The 19,111-nt window shown below is 35.2% G+C and overlaps 2 protein-coding genes across 7 annotated transcripts in view; both read right to left on the reverse strand.

Moving 5' to 3' along the window:
• LOC141829360 (sphingoid long-chain bases kinase 1-like) overlaps positions 1 to 10,712 on the reverse strand; it is a 13,345-nt gene extending 2,633 nt beyond the window's left edge. The window contains exons 1-9 of one of the 3 annotated variants that reach the window (XM_074716811.1): positions 10,365 to 10,712; positions 8,137 to 8,681; positions 7,655 to 8,026; positions 7,434 to 7,527; positions 7,316 to 7,353; positions 4,970 to 5,116; positions 4,588 to 4,687; positions 1,044 to 2,011; positions 45 to 451 (exon numbers count right to left, since the gene is read on the reverse strand). In XM_074716811.1, coding sequence (XP_074572912.1) covers positions 302 to 451; positions 1,044 to 2,011; positions 4,588 to 4,687; positions 4,970 to 5,116; positions 7,316 to 7,353; positions 7,434 to 7,527; positions 7,655 to 8,026; positions 8,137 to 8,553 — 2,286 coding nt within the window. In that variant the 5' untranslated portion in view covers positions 8,554 to 8,681; positions 10,365 to 10,712 and the 3' untranslated portion in view covers positions 45 to 301. Of the gene's footprint in view, positions 1 to 44; positions 452 to 1,043; positions 2,012 to 4,587; positions 4,688 to 4,969; positions 5,117 to 7,315; positions 7,354 to 7,433; positions 7,528 to 7,654; positions 8,027 to 8,136; positions 8,682 to 9,824; positions 9,887 to 10,364 lie in introns of those variants that run through there. The other 2 variants (XM_074716812.1, XM_074716813.1) reach the window with 2 other exon arrangements.
• A 5,538-nt stretch (positions 10,713 to 16,250) lies between these two features.
• Positions 16,251 to 18,442, reverse strand: LOC141829008 (UPF0496 protein 4-like). Of its 4 annotated transcripts, none has more exons than XM_074716416.1 (3): positions 18,130 to 18,294; positions 17,961 to 18,036; positions 16,251 to 17,574 (listed from the first exon to the last, which is right to left on the reverse strand). In XM_074716416.1, the coding sequence occupies exon 3, from the start codon at positions 17,552 to 17,554 to the stop codon at positions 16,421 to 16,423; it is 1,134 nt and encodes a 377-aa protein (XP_074572517.1). In that variant the 5' UTR covers positions 17,555 to 17,574; positions 17,961 to 18,036; positions 18,130 to 18,294; the 3' UTR covers positions 16,251 to 16,420. The 4 variants fall into 4 exon arrangements, with proteins under 4 accessions (XP_074572517.1, XP_074572514.1, XP_074572513.1 ...); XM_074716413.1 differs by having other exon boundaries at positions 17,961 to 18,052; XM_074716412.1 differs by lacking the exons at positions 17,961 to 18,036; positions 18,130 to 18,294 and adding an exon at positions 18,357 to 18,442.
• Between the last annotated feature and the right edge of the window lie 669 nt (positions 18,443 to 19,111).

A 19,111-nucleotide genomic window follows, 5' to 3' on the forward strand; every position in this document is an offset into this window, starting at 1 on the left:
TCATTCTGCTACAGCAACCATGCATGCACCACAAATGCAGCAGATAACAACAAAGGGAAGCATGTCGATATTAGCAGATAATAACCAGTTGTTTATACAAAAACCCAGGGAAGGAAGGGATGCTAGCTATGCTCGTAATACAACAGGAAATTAAGCATATAACAAAAGTTCTGGGGATTTGGAAAGAAAAGATCACTCACACATATGAACATCAGGAACAGTGTTTGTCTCTTCGACTCGACGTTTGCTGGTCAGAAATAATCACGTCTTAGAAATCCAGATCTCAGAGTTTAAGATAGAGTTATTTACAGTCTTCGGTGGGGCGGCCGATGAGTCTGCATTGGGTCGGAAGCAAAGAACACATAACTTGTCCTTTAACACGAAGAAGTTCCCCGTCGATACCGCAGCCATTGTGGGTGCCTGTCCCAGGCTTGATCTTCACTGACTTAACCTGCAATGTCAACTTGTAACTAAGTGGATCCTGATTGCCGAAGAGAAGGCAAAGGATGGGGTGATCATATATATGAACAGTCTGCACAAAAATCTACATGCAGAGAACGAAACAAGAAACAGTCTAGCAGCACAATAAGTAAATTTTGCAACAGTGTCAGTCCACCAGCTGATCAATTGTTCTCTCGTATCATTCTATTTATCCTTTCAAACACATTATCCTACTTGGCTAAGGAAATGATACTTGCTCCATTCATGTTGGATTTTTCATGCTAAGTATCATTTTCCTAAACAATAATAGAAGTAGTAAGATGCTAATATTATCTTTTTCAAATCTGCAAGAGTGCTCTTTTTCCGTGACTCCTAATATAATATACTACAATAAATACAGAGTTCTTGGTCAAAAGGATAGCCTGTTACGTTCAAATTTAATTGATGTAAGTTGCAGGTGATAAAAGCTTCATGAGAATAGATGAGTAAGCTACTCGTAATTTGAAATAACTGAAAGAATTAAACATAGAAATAACAAGAACTCAAACAAAGAACAAAATTAGTGGGAAAGCTGAAGCACACACAAGCTGGGATGAACGTACCTTGACGTAGTCCACATAGGGGAGGGCTATATGCTTGCCAAACTGCAAGGAAATGAGAAATCTTAATAATCTTAGCCTCCCACTTCCAACAACTAACAACAAGTCCAGACTGTTATCATCATGTATAGCTTTCGGTGCCACAACCTGAGAACTCAAACTCTGAACAGTTTTGCAGGAATGGTTGCACACGAGAACAGCTAGAAATCGGCCCTTTTTGACAACCCATTTGTCCTCCAAGCTTGGGACCGGTTCCTTCTTCGTTCCTAGTTCAATATCATCTGGTGGCACTGGCAATTCAACAGGACTCACAGCTTCCCAGTTGAGATCTGCATCCCATTTTGGTCGTGTGTCCCGCCCTGGTTCAGCATCCCAGACTGGTCCAGGATCCGATACTGTCGATGAAATGTCTTCTTTATCATACAGCAAGACGGATGCTCTCGTGCCCCTTGTATCATTTGTACCACTCAGGTCAGCCCAGGTTTTATCTGTCCTCGACTTTGACCTGGTCCTCGGCCAGTTAGAGTTGGCAGAAAGATGAGGTTGAGGATGAAGTACTTCATCTGGCTCAGTCACCAAGTTGCCTTTTCCTGAGGAAAGGCGCTTCGTTTTGGGATCGATTCCTCTAACATAATCCGATGGCTCACTGCAAGCAGGTGTTCTACCCACAGTGTCCATTTCTTCAATAGGTGTTCTGTTTGGAGACATCAACGAATCAATACTGGATAAACTTGATACCCTTGGTATTCCTTCTTTCCTTGACCTGCGCATTATGTCTGCATAAAGCTCAGACATATCAGCTCTGCCTTGATCTTCAAAAACCTCTTCCACAGGGTTTTCTGATTTCTTCGACGTGGGAAGATACTCCAATTCAAAGCTATACTTTGGCAAGCACAGAAATTTAAGAAATCCGGCAACAAAGTAGCGTAATGGACCAAAGCGCTTTTGATACTTCTCGGAGAGCTCCAGAACTACATTAGAACATCAATGATTATCTTATGCAACTCCTAAACACTAAATATAAGCAATGATACAGTTGCTAATGAATCAAATAAACAATAACAATCAATTGTTTATCTCATTAAGTGAGGTCGACTATATAGTTGGATTCAAATGTCCTATTATGTTCTCATCTATATTCAAAAGAATTTTATCCTGTCCTATCGTTGCTAACGAATCAAATACAACCATTTAAAACAACTTTTGGCACTTTGGCCAGTTAGCATTTCAAAGCTGACATAATGGAGAGTATGTTTATTATTATATACCAAGTTGTTAACTACTTCAAACAATCTTTAAAATTTTGAAACAACCACTAATCTTAAATGACCAATCATTAGAAATTATAAACAGAAACCTAAGGGTATAATCTACTCCTTTAGAATAATAGGTGTTATCCAAGTACTTAGGTAAGTAATCTCCTTTCTAGAGCAGATGTTGAAAACCTAATTTCATCTAAATATATCTCTTTTCCTGTAATCCTTTCACATTTGTCTCTTCATCATCACAAACTTTAAAATCCTATAGACCTTCAGTTTGACAAAAACTCATGAAAACAGTAACATTTTGATGTTCTCTTTTGGAACACTAAAAGATTTCAGCATTACATTTACCAAAACTCTAAAACACTACACTATAGTTGAATCTTGGATATCTTCATTGAGAGTTGCAGTTAGACTTGATTTTCAATTTTCAGTAGTCTCTTCTATTTCATGTAATTAGCAGAAGATTGATCAATACATATGCTACAGTTTGAGGGAGTGTTAGAATATATAATTTATTCTCACATAAGGTAATTTCTCTATTAGTTATCATGTTAGTTGTTAGTTCCTTTATACAAGTTTTTTTTTTATCCAATTATAAGTCCGTTTTCGATTGGATCAGCAATATAACAAACCACTCTAATCTAAAGTACTCTTTTCAAACACCACTCTAGATGCATTTCAAGTGAAACACTAATGATTTGTTTAGTTAATAGGAATAGTTATTCCCTATAAACTCCAAAGAAAAATGTCTTTTTATGTTTGGTTACAAAAATAAGCCCGAATACAAATTCTCATAGGAACAGTTATTCGTTAATTCCAGAATAGCTATCACTCTTTTATTCAATCCTCTGAAAATTACCAATTCTTACTCCGTGGAGCAATGTGGGTTGATCTTGCAGGGCCGGGCAATCAGGCCAAGCAGGTCTTGTGAGTTGGATGAATCGGACCAATAATTTCATGGAGGACTACTTTATCTTTGTGAAAACAATTATTTCTGTATTACAGATAATATTACTACAAATTAAACATAGGAATTGAAATGAAGTATCCATTTCTTTCTGCAAACCAAATTAAGGAATTGGTATTGCTATTATATTCAATGTCAATCCTATTCCTTAATAATTATTTTATTCTTTAGCAATTCCTTCTGTTACCAAATGAACCAAACCCTTCAAGGTTGGTTATCCAACCCTCTTAAAGTTCACTTTTATGTACATCCCTCGAAAACAAAATAAAATAAAAGAGAGAGAGAAAATAGGTCGAGGCAGATCAGACATGTTCAAAGATAATCCATGCATTCTATTAGACAAGTTGAGTCAATAAAATTAAATGTGTGATGGATAGTAGAAGACCAATGAAAACTCTATTTAATGTAATTGAAGTTGATTTAAGAGAGAAAATTTTACCAATGAGCTCGTATAGACTTCATGGAAAATAAGTCTGAGAGAAGCCAAGGCCAGGTAATGCATGGAAGTTTCGAAATCACAATAAGGGATAGAGAAAGAATGATGAGAGAGGGAGAGACCACCAAGGGATACCTCTATAGATCCTTCTAGAGAGAGGCTCTCATACTATATAGAATTTGGGAAAACCAAAAAAAAAATTGCATTGTATTCATTTTGAGATAAACATTTACATGGGCTAGAATTACTAATAAGGGACTAAACTCACTAGACAAATACCACTATTTAATATAATACCTCTAGCAAATATTAAGAATATAGTAAATTAGCATGTATTGACATGCCAACTTCTTACCACATTGAATCAAGTCAAGGATGAAAACAAGAATTGAATGCAAATCATGTAGATACATGGACTGGATTCACTAGAAAGTATTGTGACTTGGACAAGGGCCTAAGTTATACCAAAGCTACTTTGACTAAATGAAAAAACTAATGGATACTCATATCGTCAAACTAAAGATTCACGATAATAGCAACAATTTTACAGAAACGAGAAGAATCACACTTCCTCATGAGAATCCTGGTTATCATTCCTGCCAGCACTTGCATTAGATGAACCACTAGTATTTGGAGCTATAAACTGACTCACCAGCAAGTTATGACACTGAAATCAGGCACATTAAATTCTATCAGAGAAGTATCTATTCTTGCTACATATTTAAATGCTGTCAACTATATATCTAATCGGCATTTCTAGAAATAAATTTATCAATGATCATATGGAAATGTAGGAAACTTCATTTATATTAACATCTAAAAAGGCAGCCAGTTGAAATCAATTGAAACTAGAACCAGAGAGACAATAAAAAAATTTACCATCACTAAGAAAGCCAAAGTATGAAACAGTCGAGCCATAATGAATAGCTCCACTCTGAATCCATTCAACAGCTAAAACATCAGTAGAAGTAAGTCCACCCTGTGTTCGGAAGGTAACAATAGAGAAATAAGAAAAAAATCATTTACAGAAGCAAAATGACAGATTCAACAAGAAAGATCTTTCCAATTGAAATATCTACAAACAAACCAAAACTATACTAAAACAACTGTGAGATATTTTTGGAAAATCTAGGAACACATAAATTGCTCAAAATAACAATATGATTAAATGAGGAATACAAACTGACAGAAACCATCAAGAATGTTGAGAAGCAGACTGAAAGATTATGCTTCAGCTAGTTCTAGTTAGTTACGAACCTACCTTTACAATAAGCATTGCAGCAGAAATAGGATCCCTGACCCCTAAAATAGTCCAGACTAGTGAATTGTCTGAACCAGCAGGAATGATGCCAATTGGAATAGAAAGTGCTTCCTTCTGGTTATCTCTGCTCAGAAGACCATTAAGTACCTGCATGATCATGTAAGCTAATTATCAAATTTCAAATAGCTAATGCTTGGTCTATAGAATTATATAACATCACAGGAAAGGTGAACTATCAGGCAGATGACAAACAGACTAAGAAAAAGAACCATAGGAAGCCAGTAGGTTCTTGGCATCATTGAGAGTTGGTGTCAAAGTTCATATAGAGTTCATAATTGATAAAATACCAAAAAAGCCGAGACATAAAGGAGACCTATTAATATAGATCATGCAGTCACAATATACATCAATGATCAGCTTCAAAATGCACATAGGAAGATGCTAAAATTCTAGTTCAGCTCCTGTCCTTCTATAATATCCGAAATCTACAGCAAAATAATTAAGCAAGATATATCAATGCACCAGATATTCATCTGTCAATTTTCACAACCAATTGTATTGCCTTCAGCAATGCTGTAATTCTATGGATTCTATCAAAGTTCTGGCAGGGTAGACAAGTACAAAAAAATATTAATTTTCAGCAAATCATGTAGTGCTTACTGTACAGATTATAAAAATAAAAGATGTACAGAAAGTAAATAAAAGAATCACTGGGAAAGACATACCACCTAAACTTACTTAAAAAGGAAGAGAACAAATAAAATTTTACAAAGAGTAAGGGAGATGCAATAATTCTTCAAATGAGAAAAAAGAATTAGCACAAAGTTGATAAGATTCCAGGAAGGCATAAAGTTAGTTCTCCATACTTAGTTGTCCATTCAAATTGGTCGATTTATTGACAAACTTATAAGATGGTGATCACAAAAAAGAAATAATAAATCAGGTTAAAGAAAATATATGTACAATTGCCGGTCTTTTAACTAAGAATCAGAAAGATACGACCTAACTTAGCTTATCCTAGCTGGAAATTTGAATCGCTAAATTTTGATTCATTGTAACAGATCATTGACCAAAGAAGGCAAACTCAACAGGTGGTTGTTGGCAACTATGAAACAGTAGAGTAATGAGGAGCTGGAGGTGAACAAGTGGTAGAATGATGTGGAGGAAGATCAGAGACAGAGCTAAGGGGTGCAAGAGAGGTGTAGGGGTATAGAAATAGGGGGTGAATGGATGGCCGCCCTCCCCCTGACAAATATGAATTTCCTGGCTCCGTCCTTGAGGAAGATGGCCAACATTTTGCCAAAAAAAAAAGGCCTTTGGCACCCATTAATTCTGCACACATATCAAGGAATTTCTATTATTACATCTAATGATTTTCTTAGAAGGGGAGCCAATGGTAAAGTTGTTGCCGTATGACCTTGTGGTCAAAAGTTTGAGTCATAGAATCAACCTCTTGTAATGCAGGGTAAAGTTGCAAACAATAGACCCAAACCCAATGTGGTTCGACTCTTCCCTAGGACTCTATATTAACAAAAACTTCGTGCACCGGACTGCCCTTTACATCTAATGGTTTTCTTAGTAGGCCACTTCACAAAATTATTTTTAAAATATTATACAATTAAGAGCCTGGAAAAATGGTAAAAGACTCTCTGCCATAGTCCTCTTTGCTATGCAAGGGAAATGTTACATGCAATGGTCATTCTCCAAAAAATATTTGGTAGGAACCCTGTGCACCAGGATCTTGCCCATGTTTTGGCTGGCTGATGATCTGACTAATATTTCTGGCCAATTCTGGTCCCTGCCCTGTTGACCTCCTAGCAAGTTTAATTAGCTCAATGCCATTATCTAACTCTTGGTTAAGCAAAAAACTTAAATGGAGACTACCTTCAAGATAAAAGAAATTTCTTAAAGTTTGTAGCAGATGAAGGTGATAACTTTCACAGAATCAGTATTAAATTCAGGAATTACACTTATCTTGATCTCTTCTTTAAGTAGATGATTATAACAAAAATAAAGATGAGTAAGAATGTATAGAATGCATACTAAAATTATGAAAGTAACCAGTCTAGGCAATGAATCTTGTCATCCTTCATGCAAAATTATAGGGAAAGCTAATTCATGACCATTGCCCAAGCATGTGAGAAACACAATATTTGGTAAAGAATTAAACACAATACTCAAAATATTGGGTTTACCAAATGATTTTCTTCAGTATCCACTTCTCCAATTTGAAATTATTTTCAATGCATGAGTTTTACATTTATAAACTTAATCAACTTTAACTTACCCAAACAAATAAAATGCACAAAACAAGATGAGTAAATAGCGGAAAGCAAATCAATGTACCTCATTCACAATGCCATCTCCTCCAACACATACTATTCCTGAGACATTTTCAGCAGTAAGACAGTAAGCTTTTGATTTTCAAGTGTAAATCTAAGCCAAACAACCTATGTTAGCATACCATCAGGGCAGGTGCTGATTTCTACAGTGGAAGCAAGTTCTCTTGCATGACCAGCATATTCTGTTTTAACCACTTCCATTTCGAAGCCTGCAAGCTGTCAATAATTCTCTGTGAATAAGCAAGCAAAAACACTCTTATAATAGTGTCAGATTTTGAATAATTGAAGCCAATTTTTTAGTTTCAACTATTTTCTAGTCAACAATGAAGAAGACCTGTCACACCTTAAAAATTGGCTCAACTTTATTATGGAATACTTTACTTGAACGACCATGCCCAGAACGAGGATTCAAAATCACTAATATCCTTGGTGGACTTTTGCATTTTATATATGGAATGGCATACAGAGGCTCAGATGCCACTACATTTGTAGACTGCTTCTTGCAAGACACTATTGGATGTGGCAAGCAGTTTATGTAGCATTGGAGATCTGCAAAGCTCTGGACCCATTTTACGGCTTCCTCTGGATTAGATGCTACAAAACAGAAGTCTTTTTGATATCTTTGAGGTTTCACAAAACAAGAAAGACCACATGATCTCCTTTTGAGAGGATATGCATGAACAGTAAAATGGCGGAAACAAGTAGTATATGAAACCTGCCAGAAGTGGGTCAAAATTATTTTAAAAAAAAAAAAGAAAAAAAAGGAATCTTTACAGAAAGCAAGAGAGAATCTTTTCCATTAAAAGAAAAACTTGCTGAACTCACCGATATGACATCGGCAACATGTAGCACATGGGAACCCCAAATTAGGGCTTTGCTTGAAAGCTTTGCATCAATGCTATCAGAGTTTCCAATCCTTGATCCAATTTGTTCATCAGCGGTTGTGCTTTTGTTTTTATTATCTAGAACAAGTTTCCCAGAGTAAACTTCATATCCCAACAAGTCACAATTTTCATCTCCAATATCTAATCTGTGCTCTTTAAGCTTCAAAGGATGGTCACTGGTCCCATGAGCATCAGTTTGCTGCATAGATTTTACCTTGCCTCTTTTCCCAGGAAAGGCAGATGGGGACATCTTCTGCCTAGCTTCCTTGACAGAATGTTTGAGGCTCATTTGACGAACAAATTGATGCAGGGACCCACTTGGTGACGTGACTGTGTGCTGTGGGACCGACTTGAGCATTTCTTTATGCAAGCAAAGTTTCAGGATATTTGTTATTATCACAAATACTGGATGAACTCAGAACAGATGTTTAGAACACAAACACAGAGTTGGAGTAATAGTATCTCATAAGATATCATTCTCAAGACCTGATGCAAAAAATCATAATACAACATCAGAGCCCGCATATATTGGCAACAGCAAAAGAAATATACACTGCACACAGTTGGCAGCTGAAAGCTCAGATAGAAGATGGAGACACACATCTGTTGGTGCCAGAAAACATGTTGTGCAATGAGAATTAATGATACCACATGCTCATGTCATTTTATTGCTCTAGTATTGATTCATCAAAGTAACATTGATTTCAGAATGGGTAAATACATTAAATAAAACACCAAGTATGCATTTTGTTGCAATTAGACACAAGATTTTTTTTTGTTACAGTTGCATAATTGTATAATTTCAGTCCCTATGTTGGTGAAATCTCCCCTCCCCTCCCCCTCTCTTTGATTCTTCTACTCCTCCCTCAGTCTCTCTCCCCTCTTCCTTGTACTCTGTCCTCCCTAATCCTCCTCCTTTCTAGGGCTTTGAAATTCTTGTTGGGTGTTGGATTTGTTGGATTTGGGTTTCCAAGAGAGCAGGAGCATAATGAAGCAGCAAATCAACAAGTTGTCCTGTAAAACCTCCTCAAAAGTCTTCACGAGTATCAGGAAAATTAGGGAGGGAGGAGAAAGTGAGGAAGAGGGGGAGAGAGAAGAACAGAGGAATAAACTTGTCTTATAATTATCCTAATTCATGTCCCACAAAATAGAAGCTAGATAAACCCTAATATAGATCTTCAATTTTAACACTAGTGGATGCATCATCTGTGCAATTCAAATAACACTTTCTTCCTACAGTTCTTATAAGCAGATGTCATTTTCTTGCTAATTTACCTCGTGCCAGAATCACAGATGGATTCTGACACTGTTGGCGACCCTTTTCCAGGTCTACCCTGGTGACCACAAAAAGTAATCGTCTATGACCATTTCTTACAAGTCTGAGTGGTAACACAACTCATAATTCTTTCCAGGATCATTCAGAGCACAAACATGGAGTAGTGCCTACTTTCTGGTTTGCCTAGACATAGCTTATATTCATTACCTACAAACTTAAAAAGAATTCCTCAGACAGAAAAATAAAAGATAACAGAAGATTCACTGAAATGATCAGCTATCAATTAGTTACTCTCACCAAATTATACTAGAAGTAAAGGAGCACAAATATAAGTAAAAGAAGAAAATGCTTACTTTTGGACATCATTTTATCTCCGAGAAAAAGCTAATGCTCAAATATTTGTCTCATTATCTACTTCTTCAACAAGCAAAATTCTCCGCCCAGAGCAATATCACCATCAAACAAAATCGTAGTTGGAGCCAGAGGGGGAGAAAAAACTACTAAACAAAGAAAGGTTCCCTATTACAACAGTTCAAGGTCACCTAAACCTACTTTACACTACGCCTAACAAAAGATTTTTTTTCCCGTCCTAACAACTACTAAAGCATATCATCAACGGAACAACGAAATGCCAATCCATTCGTTATTGATCTCTTCACAGCACGAAACCTTCAATTCCACAGCAAATAAACTACCCAAATTTAATTTCTCAAAGAATCCAACAAACAAACAGACAAATAAAAAATTGAATCCCTCTGGAAGAACGAACGCAAAGTAAAAGAAACAACATCAATCCCAACTTTCAAGACAATCACGAGCCGAACTCCCATCCAAACGCCTCAGCCGCAGACAAAACAAGCTAACACGGAAAGAAACAAAGAAAAGAGACGCACCTGGTGCCATAGCTCAATGCAACGGAGCCGATCGGGTGAGATCTAATACGGAGCTCGAGAAGGAATCCACAACAAAGCAACCAAAAGCAGATCGAGCACAACCGCACTCCGTCCCCGCCGCCAAGAATAGCCTTCCGAGAACGTTTCGAAACCCCCTTCTCCCCCAAGAGAAGAGAACGGAAACAGACAAGCGTCTACTATTTATAGCGTGCACGCCACGGATTGTGCTCTCCGGAGAAGTCTACTTCGCATTCGACGCCCTCTCGTCTTCTCGAATTCCAACGATCGCTCACTGATGGAGCCCTTCGCTTCGGAGGCCGCGGCCGAGAAGAAGAAGAAGGAAGAAGACGAAGCAGCAGCAGCAGCTTCGCTTTCTCCACCAACCGGCGGAGGATTATATCCCATTCGCAACGAGGGGCTTGTGGGTCCGGTCACTCGCCGCCGCGGCCAGTCAGGTTACCAAAATTTGGTGGAGATTTTTTTTTTTAATTTTTTTTATGAAGTCAAATTGTTCGAAAATTGTATGCAAAATCAACTACCATTACAATTTTTTATTTCGTGCAAATTAAAAAAATAAAATAAAATAAATACAATAAAATCACTCTAATTTAATTATTATATCAAAATTTTATTTATCAACTTAATTAAAATCATAAATAATTATTACTGCAATTGCTCCAACTTCCAACAAGACTAGTTGGTAAATTTATAATGATGGAGTAAAATTCGAATCTTGTAAACCTTTAAAAATTAGTTCCTTTCACGTAAGAGACTCGTTTAATAGCGTAATTTACCTCTTTAGTAAAAAGATAGTATCCACCATCTCAACGATTCCACACGATCGATCTCACGATCATCTGTGAGGAGGTAAATTAAGAAATTATAATTGGCCACGGCAAGAAAGCATTGCCTATTCAATCTTTGTCCATTTTAATAAATTTATTTCATCGTAATTAACTTAATTATGCCCCGACGACCGTGATTTATCTTACTCCATAGGATAAACCATCATTATCATATATAATGATTGAAAATAAGGATATTTTTCAAAATGATGTCCGTTTAGTTTTTATCATAAAAAATTAAAAAATATCTTTATTTATATATATTGTAAAAAGTTGTTTTTTAAAAAATAAAATAAAATAACATATCATTTATGATTTTCTAACTAAAATATCTCATTTATCTAAAGCAACTCCAAAATAAAGTAGTTTTAACCAAAAGTTGAATCGAAATACTTTTATTTTGGAGCAATTTTAATTAAAATTTGATTAAAGCTACTCCAAAATAGTTTTTTTTTGTATAAGGATATTTTTTTTGGATTTTATAACAAATTTTTAAAAAATATAATTAATAAAAAATCAAAATACAAATATAATTAATTATAAACCTATACAGCAATAAATATGATAAATGTACCATGGAAAGTGATTAAAACATTCTTAATTCTATTTTTTATAGTAGTACGATACCATTACTACTAATATCATAATTGCTATAATTTTTCAATACTTGCAAATTCCATCAAATTAGTAGCTCTTATTAATCTAATGAATTGTTTAATATCCTTGTTATTACATTTTAAACAAATCATAATTTTATGTAATTAAACTTGTATTGATATTATTGGATATATATATCTATATTTAATTCTAAGTAAAAAAAATATAAATTCAATAATTAGCATTTCAAGTAAAAGAGTTTATACAACATAAAACAAGTAAACAATAGGTACAAAATATTTTTAATAAGATAAGCCAAGTGATTAGGACAAAAATAGTTTAATTTATCAGTAATTAATGTTTTAGTTAGTTTTAGATATATGTAGCTATTTCAGGCAGTCATTTAACGCTAGTTTGAATAGTTAAAATTAATCATTTTATTCTCTTTTTTTTCTAATCCTTTTCCTTGTTTAATACAGATGATGATCGGAAATTAGAATTTAAACAGCAATTAAACACTAATGATAATGTCAAATTGGAATTAATTACCAAAAAAAGGATTTTAGAAAGATCATTCCTAAATAAATCGGATTTAAATTGGAAATATAAGACATTATAAGTTTAAAATAATAAAAGTATCGTCTAATTTATTTAGATTTTGATATAATATTAAAGAAATAAAAGTAGATTTATGCGAATAGAATATATAAATAAATATTTCAAATTAAAATAATTCTAAAAGGAAAATATTTTGGTGACTCACTTATTCAATATGAAAGGTTTTTTATTTCACATTAAAAGTTGATATTTAGAGTTCTATTTAGATCAACTTTCGTCAATGAGCTTCTTCCTTGGATATTATTATTATTCAATAAAAAATAAATATTATATATGATAAATTAAGATGTATAATATTGATCTTGGATAGTAACTTGTATATGATAAAGTACCATCGTCGAATCCTTCTCTATAAATCCACAATAAGTTGACATATAAAGAACAAATACTCGTGTGTCTCCTCCTCTGAAACATAGAATGTGCAACTCTAATTCTCTATACATTTGACCCGGTCTTGCATAGGTAGTCGTCTTTGCACCAACATTCATAACGTAAAGGCATCATTAGGTTGCAAATAAGTCTTCTACATTGTACTCATCCAAGGCATCATAGTGTTCAGCCCTAAGATGTCACCTTATACCTATAGTAGCTTCTTTATCAAGCATCTGTGCATGTTAATGGTTCGTTAATAACGAAGAGAGAGAGGATGAGTCAGCCGTGCTTGCCCATGTGGCAATACATCCAAACTTGTTAACGCGGTATGCAGCCCCTGCCTGGATGGATCCACCTTATCATCCCTCGGGAGAGTGTCAGAGAGTGTCTTGTTTGTCTTGTATTCTCTAAAGTACTTTAGAAAGAATATAAGATTCCATACCTTCCGATCCTTGAATCACCACCCTCCTTCCTCCACTTGCACATCTCTACCCATACTATTGAAGGTGCTTGGACGTCCACATAAAAACTCTACAAATACTATAAATACGATCAATGACCTCTATGATAGTGGTAAAATAGACATCCAAAAGTATTCAACACCCTAAATACTGAGGTTATCAGTTAAGCTTTCCCATCTGCTTAGGCCATGAATTGATCCTCCGAATTAGTGAATCCAAAAGAGAGTTACAATTTGAAATCTCTAATCTTTTAGAAGGAAGTCAGAGGTAGCCTTAACTACCTAAAAGGCATGACTCAAAATCAATAATAGTAAATAGTTGTTGTTTAGTAGAGTCATTCACTTTTCGCCATACAAATAGGCTAATTCGATCCCCTCCTCCGTCGTGATCAATTATAATTTTTTGATTTACCTCTTTATAGATGATTGTGAGATCGATCGTGTGGGATAGTTTGAAATACCTTTTGCTAAAATGAAATCCTAACATATGTAAAAATTTAAAATCCAACCATATTGTTGATAGCCGTCTTGTTAATTATTTGTTCATGTCAAAACACCTTCTAATATTTTTATTTTATTATCAAAATGCCTTTAATAATTCTATATCATTAATTTCTTTTTTGTTTTCTTCTTTCTTTCTTTGTCATTCTTCAATCGTTTTCGTTGTTTTGATTAATTATAAATTCATCTTAATATTTCTTTATTGCCTTGATAATTGTCAATTTCTACCTGCTTGCAAGGCAGATTATATTATTATAATGAGTCAGTGTTAAAATAATTTTTGAGTCCACTCAATCATTGAAAAGTACAGAGATATGATTAATTTTAATAACAACAAATTCTTTAAAAAATATTCATATGGGAGAGAAAAAAATGATAATGTTATTATTGCATTGAAAAAATAATGATGATGCTAAAGTAGTACTTATCTTAAACACCAGCTCTGGTCCCTCTCTCAATTATTTTTTATAATTAAGTGTCCTCATTATTGCCTTGATAATTGTCAATAAATTCCAAACATAATTTATGCAAATTGACTTTTAAAATATTCATCTCACTTAAAAATTAAATATTGATTCTCTTATTGTTTGTTTAGTATTTTGCCACTTGTATTACATCCATAAGTCCTTTCTCTCACTTAATTAAACCTATTACTGTTTGAATAATTTAAAATAATTTTAAAAACAACACCAATTCAATATATAAAATTCTCAGATCTATTATATACAATCTTATTTTATATTATAAAAAATTTAAAAAAATAAATTGTAGATCACGTACCCATTGCATCAAAGAAATTTAAAATAAAAAATAAAAATAAATATGAAATTGTGTAATTAGAATTAAAGTAATAGAAAATTATAATGTAAAATATTATCTATCAACTGTAATAAAAAGTGAAATCTATCATCCCAACAACCCCACATAAATGATCTAACCACTGGTGTAGCCAGTGCAGCCCAGTAATTTTTAATTTAATATATTAAATTAAAATTTTTAAAATTAAAATAGTCTAGTTGATTCTATAAATTAACCTAGGGTAGTTAAGGATTTTGATTACGCTATTAGATCTAACGATCATTTATGAAAAGATAAATTGAAAAATTATAATTAGTCACTAAGAGAAAATATTATCTCGACTTCATTGAAATTTGACCCTTATCCACTATAATAAATTTGCTCGAAAATAACCAATTTAACCATGTCCTGAGAGCAAATATTATCTGAGAGTAGTAGTTGTTGAGTGTGTAATAATATTTCATTGCATTTGAAAAATCAAAGCTCACATTGCAATCATTGTTGGTAGCTCAACAAAGCAAAACAAATTGATTGAGAGATTCAAGGTGGTTGAGTTATGAAGGTTATCATTTCCTTGAAAAATAAGTTTAGCCTTTGACTTTTAGTAAAAATGAAGAAAAGAAAATCAATAGGAACTTATTAGTTTTTATAAAAATAATAATGAGTATATTTAACTATTATTATGAAAAATGGATAATTTATCAAATGATTTAGGGGCCTGAAAACCAATGGTCCCCTAAATGATCATAAAAAGCAAAGATAATGTATAATATACATAAATAACTAATTCCAATGTTTTTTTCTTCTTGGTTCTTGTTCCTTTCTTGTTGAAACAATTTGGTTTAATTATGATCGACGTTTATTAGGAAGGCGACATGGTACCTAAACAACATTAATCAAGCTTTCTTATGCAATGATAATTATGCTAATTTGGAAGACGACAGGCTACCAAACATGTCTGAAGATATCATAGATTACCTTCTTTGAAGCATTCCATGGATTCAGTACTCTGGTGTAGCTGTTTTTGTTGGCCATGTTTCGACCGTCGCGAGGGTTTGAATGTGGCTCTCGCATCATGTGTAGGTTGGATTCGGTCACACACCTTGCGTAGGTTCGAAATTCTCTTGCCAAAATGCATTAAACCTTAGGCTAAGCCAGCTACATCGGAGTCCATCAACACTCATTATCGCTTCGTTGTACATCCTCGCATGGTACTCATGGCCGCGATTTAATACATTGTCTAGTCGATTCCCAATCTAGCGAGTATCATTCATACTTGTGTTGAGCCCTAACCCGAACAGTTTGATCAAGTAAGCAAATAAAACCCCAAAACCCTGCTTTGCTAAAGTGTCCTATAATTTGTGGCCCCTTAATTTTGTTTAGGAGATTGAAGGAGAATATCTTCGAGCTTTGCCTGTGAAGGTTCTTGCTCATTTCTTCGACTCTGATCGTTGTCTCTCAGTAGGAAACACAACGATACCTACAAATCACAGAAACATGTAAGAATACCTCCACCAAAGATCAAAGATATTGGATTAGTAGATTTGGAGAGGGCATTATGTCCTTAACTGTTTGTTGTGTGTGTAGCAAACACAGCAACACCTCCAAATCTAAGAAATAAACTCCAAAGATGTTGGATTAGTAGAATTGGAGAGAGCATCATGTCTTTACTAGTCACTGATAGGATCTTACCTGACACTAAAATCAAAATCATGCAATATAAAACTTGTTCAAAAGTATCAATACACTTTACAGAATACATAAAATACATAGGTTGCATCGTCTCTCGAGTTAGCTTATTATGGACAATGAGAGACTTTCAGATCCCACATCCAACAAGACACCAAGTTTTTCATGGGACAAACTCAGCAATCAAATCCTTGCATCAGTGAAGAACTTTCTGGTGTTAGAAAATGCTCTCTGAGATTACAAAGCAAAGCATCCCTTCCTGTCAAAATAAGTTGGAAAAATTCATTTGTCTGTTTGACCAGAGAATCTAGCTCATGCCCGAGTGTCTGTACACCGTCCGCTAAATTGGCGACAGAATCTCGCAACCTTTGTCTTTCAAAGTCAGAACTCTTCCCAGGTACAGTTTCTTCCTCTGTGTGATTCATGCAAGTCTTCTCATCTTGCACTGGTTGGCTGTTGCAACTGATGCTGCTAATCATATCTTGTAACCTCAAAGCACAAACTTTAACTGACTCAATCTCTTTGAATAATGAAACTGAGCCAGTATCACAGTGTCTCCTTATTTCCTCTGTCACAGCGGCTTGCAAGTGAGTAAAAGCATCATACCAAACAAATTCTTCAGAAACATTCAGATCTGGAAATGCTTTGGGGCAACCTGACAGTGTTGTTGTAAAAACATTACAGACAAATACAGTCATGGCTTTAACTCCGTATAAGGCTCTCATCAATGCCTTCCCTTTGGAGCTCTTGACCTTTGGGAGGTCAAGAGTTCCTTGAAGGCACTTGATGATCGAAGGACATGCATCCAGTTTAGGGCTTTTAGAGTTGATTAGTTCAATCCACTCCTGAAGATATGATCGGGATTGTACAAGCTTCTGGGCTGGTGGAGCAGTAGTTGACATGTCCACAAGATGCAGCACATACTGCAGCAAAAGCTGACCCTGATTCAAACGAGATAACCGAGAGGATAGTGCTATGCAGATGTCAAGCAACTTCGCGCTGCTGTCCAAGTATACGTCGATCCATTTCTCATCCCACTGGGAAACAGGTAACTGAAGCTCATTAATAAAAGTCCTCAGGTCGTTATGAGCATCTGATAGGAGCTGAATCGCAAACCTCATCCAAGATAAGGTAAGGACATCTGAGACATCCTCAGGCATCAGTTTTGTGAATTTTTCTGTCAGATTTTGCTCAAAAGCAAACAGCAATGCATGAATCTTCAGTGATTGATGAGATCCCTTGGGGAAGATAGTCCGGAAAGGATTTCCAAAGGGAAAGAATGCGCGATGCGCATCGTGTGGGCGACTCATGTTGGCTCACCAAATAGCAACTGTAAACAGCAGACATCGATACAGTAGCCATCAAAATCTGGTAATTAAGGATTAAGATTCTATGCCATTCAGACAATTCAAACAAGAGCAAATGAAAACGATAATAATAACTTTTTATGTGAAAAGGCTAAGGTTGCAATTTACAAAAACACTTTCAGAAATAATACCCAAAGCCATACTTCTTACTCAACGAATGCCATGGAAAATAACTACGCATATCTAGTAGGAAAAATTCAAAAACCTTAGTTTCTGAACAAGTGAACAAAGTCTAGATCAGGGGCATATGCCGGTCAAAGAATAAGTCCCCTGCATCAAAGGTCTTCTAATTTTCATATCTGAAGTACCAATTCAGGTAGCACTTGAAAGATAAGATGAAGCATGAAACCTGGATCTAGCGATCCAAATTCCTGATGAACATGATGTTTCAGAGTTGTGAGTAACATGTATTCCCCCTTCCATTCCTTGAAACCAAAGGGGCTGTATTAACAACAACAGAATGCTTCAAAACATTAATTGATGGTTCCTTGCAAAATAATCATCAGTACAAACATTACTGCGTGAGCCAAATAGGAGTTTAAGATGTCCCTTCCTTTACGCGTAGGGATATGACTCAATCACTCCCGATTGCGTAAATTTGGCACACAGCAAAGCCTGCACTAGCAGATCTGCTTCAAAGTCCGACTTGAACAACAATCGGCATTCCATCGATCGTGCAACCATGGAATCAAGCAACAAAATCGAGTAAAGAACTTTGAAGCGGATAATTTCTAGCAAAACATACCTGACAAAGCGGAAAGGCAATCAGCAGCGGCACAAAGGAAAGGCGTAGAAGGCAGATACGATCGCTTGCTCTCTCTCAAATCTTGCACAATGTGGTTGGCGATGCCCTATTTCTTCAATTCTGCCCTATTAAGGCTAGAAAATTCTAGATTTTGTCGTGTCCGATTAGGAAAGTTGGCTCGAACACCGAGTAGAGGTATTGCGGTAGAAGATGACCCCACGTAAGGGTCGTCGATGGACAGCGGTTGGATTGGGTGTTGGCTGTTGCGTGTTTGGAGGACATTGCTTTTTGGTATTGGTCGGCAGAGCTAAATGGACGCAGGAGTTCGAATTCAATTTGGATTTGGATTTGGATTGGTCTCGAGTATTATATTAAATGATTAAAAATATTAAAAGAGATGTTTATGACACTATTAAAAAATTAAATGCTTTTTTCTATATTAAATGATTAAAATATATTAAAAAATTAATTTACAGATTTATTTATTTACTCAACTTTCAATTTCTATTTTTTTTCTAAATAAAAAATCTTTATCTAAGAAGGGATATCATATGAACAGCTTGAACCACCGGGCCGATTAACATAATGAATCTCGATTAGATACTCGTAAAACCAATGGTACAACGGTAAGACATTCGGATTGTAACTCAGGGACTCGCGTTTCGATTCTCAACTACGATATATTTGTAGGAATTTTCCTTCAAATGGGGAACGCAATCAAAGGATGTTGGGCATCTGGATTGGCCACCGTATGC

The sequence above is a fragment of the Curcuma longa genome, chromosome 5 (assembly GCF_044706935.1).
Source record: "Curcuma longa cultivar G26 ecotype Majalengka, Jawa Barat chromosome 5, ITB_CL_G26_1.1, whole genome shotgun sequence".
NCBI classification, from domain to species: Eukaryota; Viridiplantae; Streptophyta; class Magnoliopsida; order Zingiberales; family Zingiberaceae; genus Curcuma; species Curcuma longa.

Coding starts and splice junctions, on each gene's coding strand:
- LOC141829008 (XM_074716412.1), bottom strand. CDS start 17,554: ATGAGTCGCCCACACGATGCGCATCGCGCATTCTTTCCCTTTGGAAAT.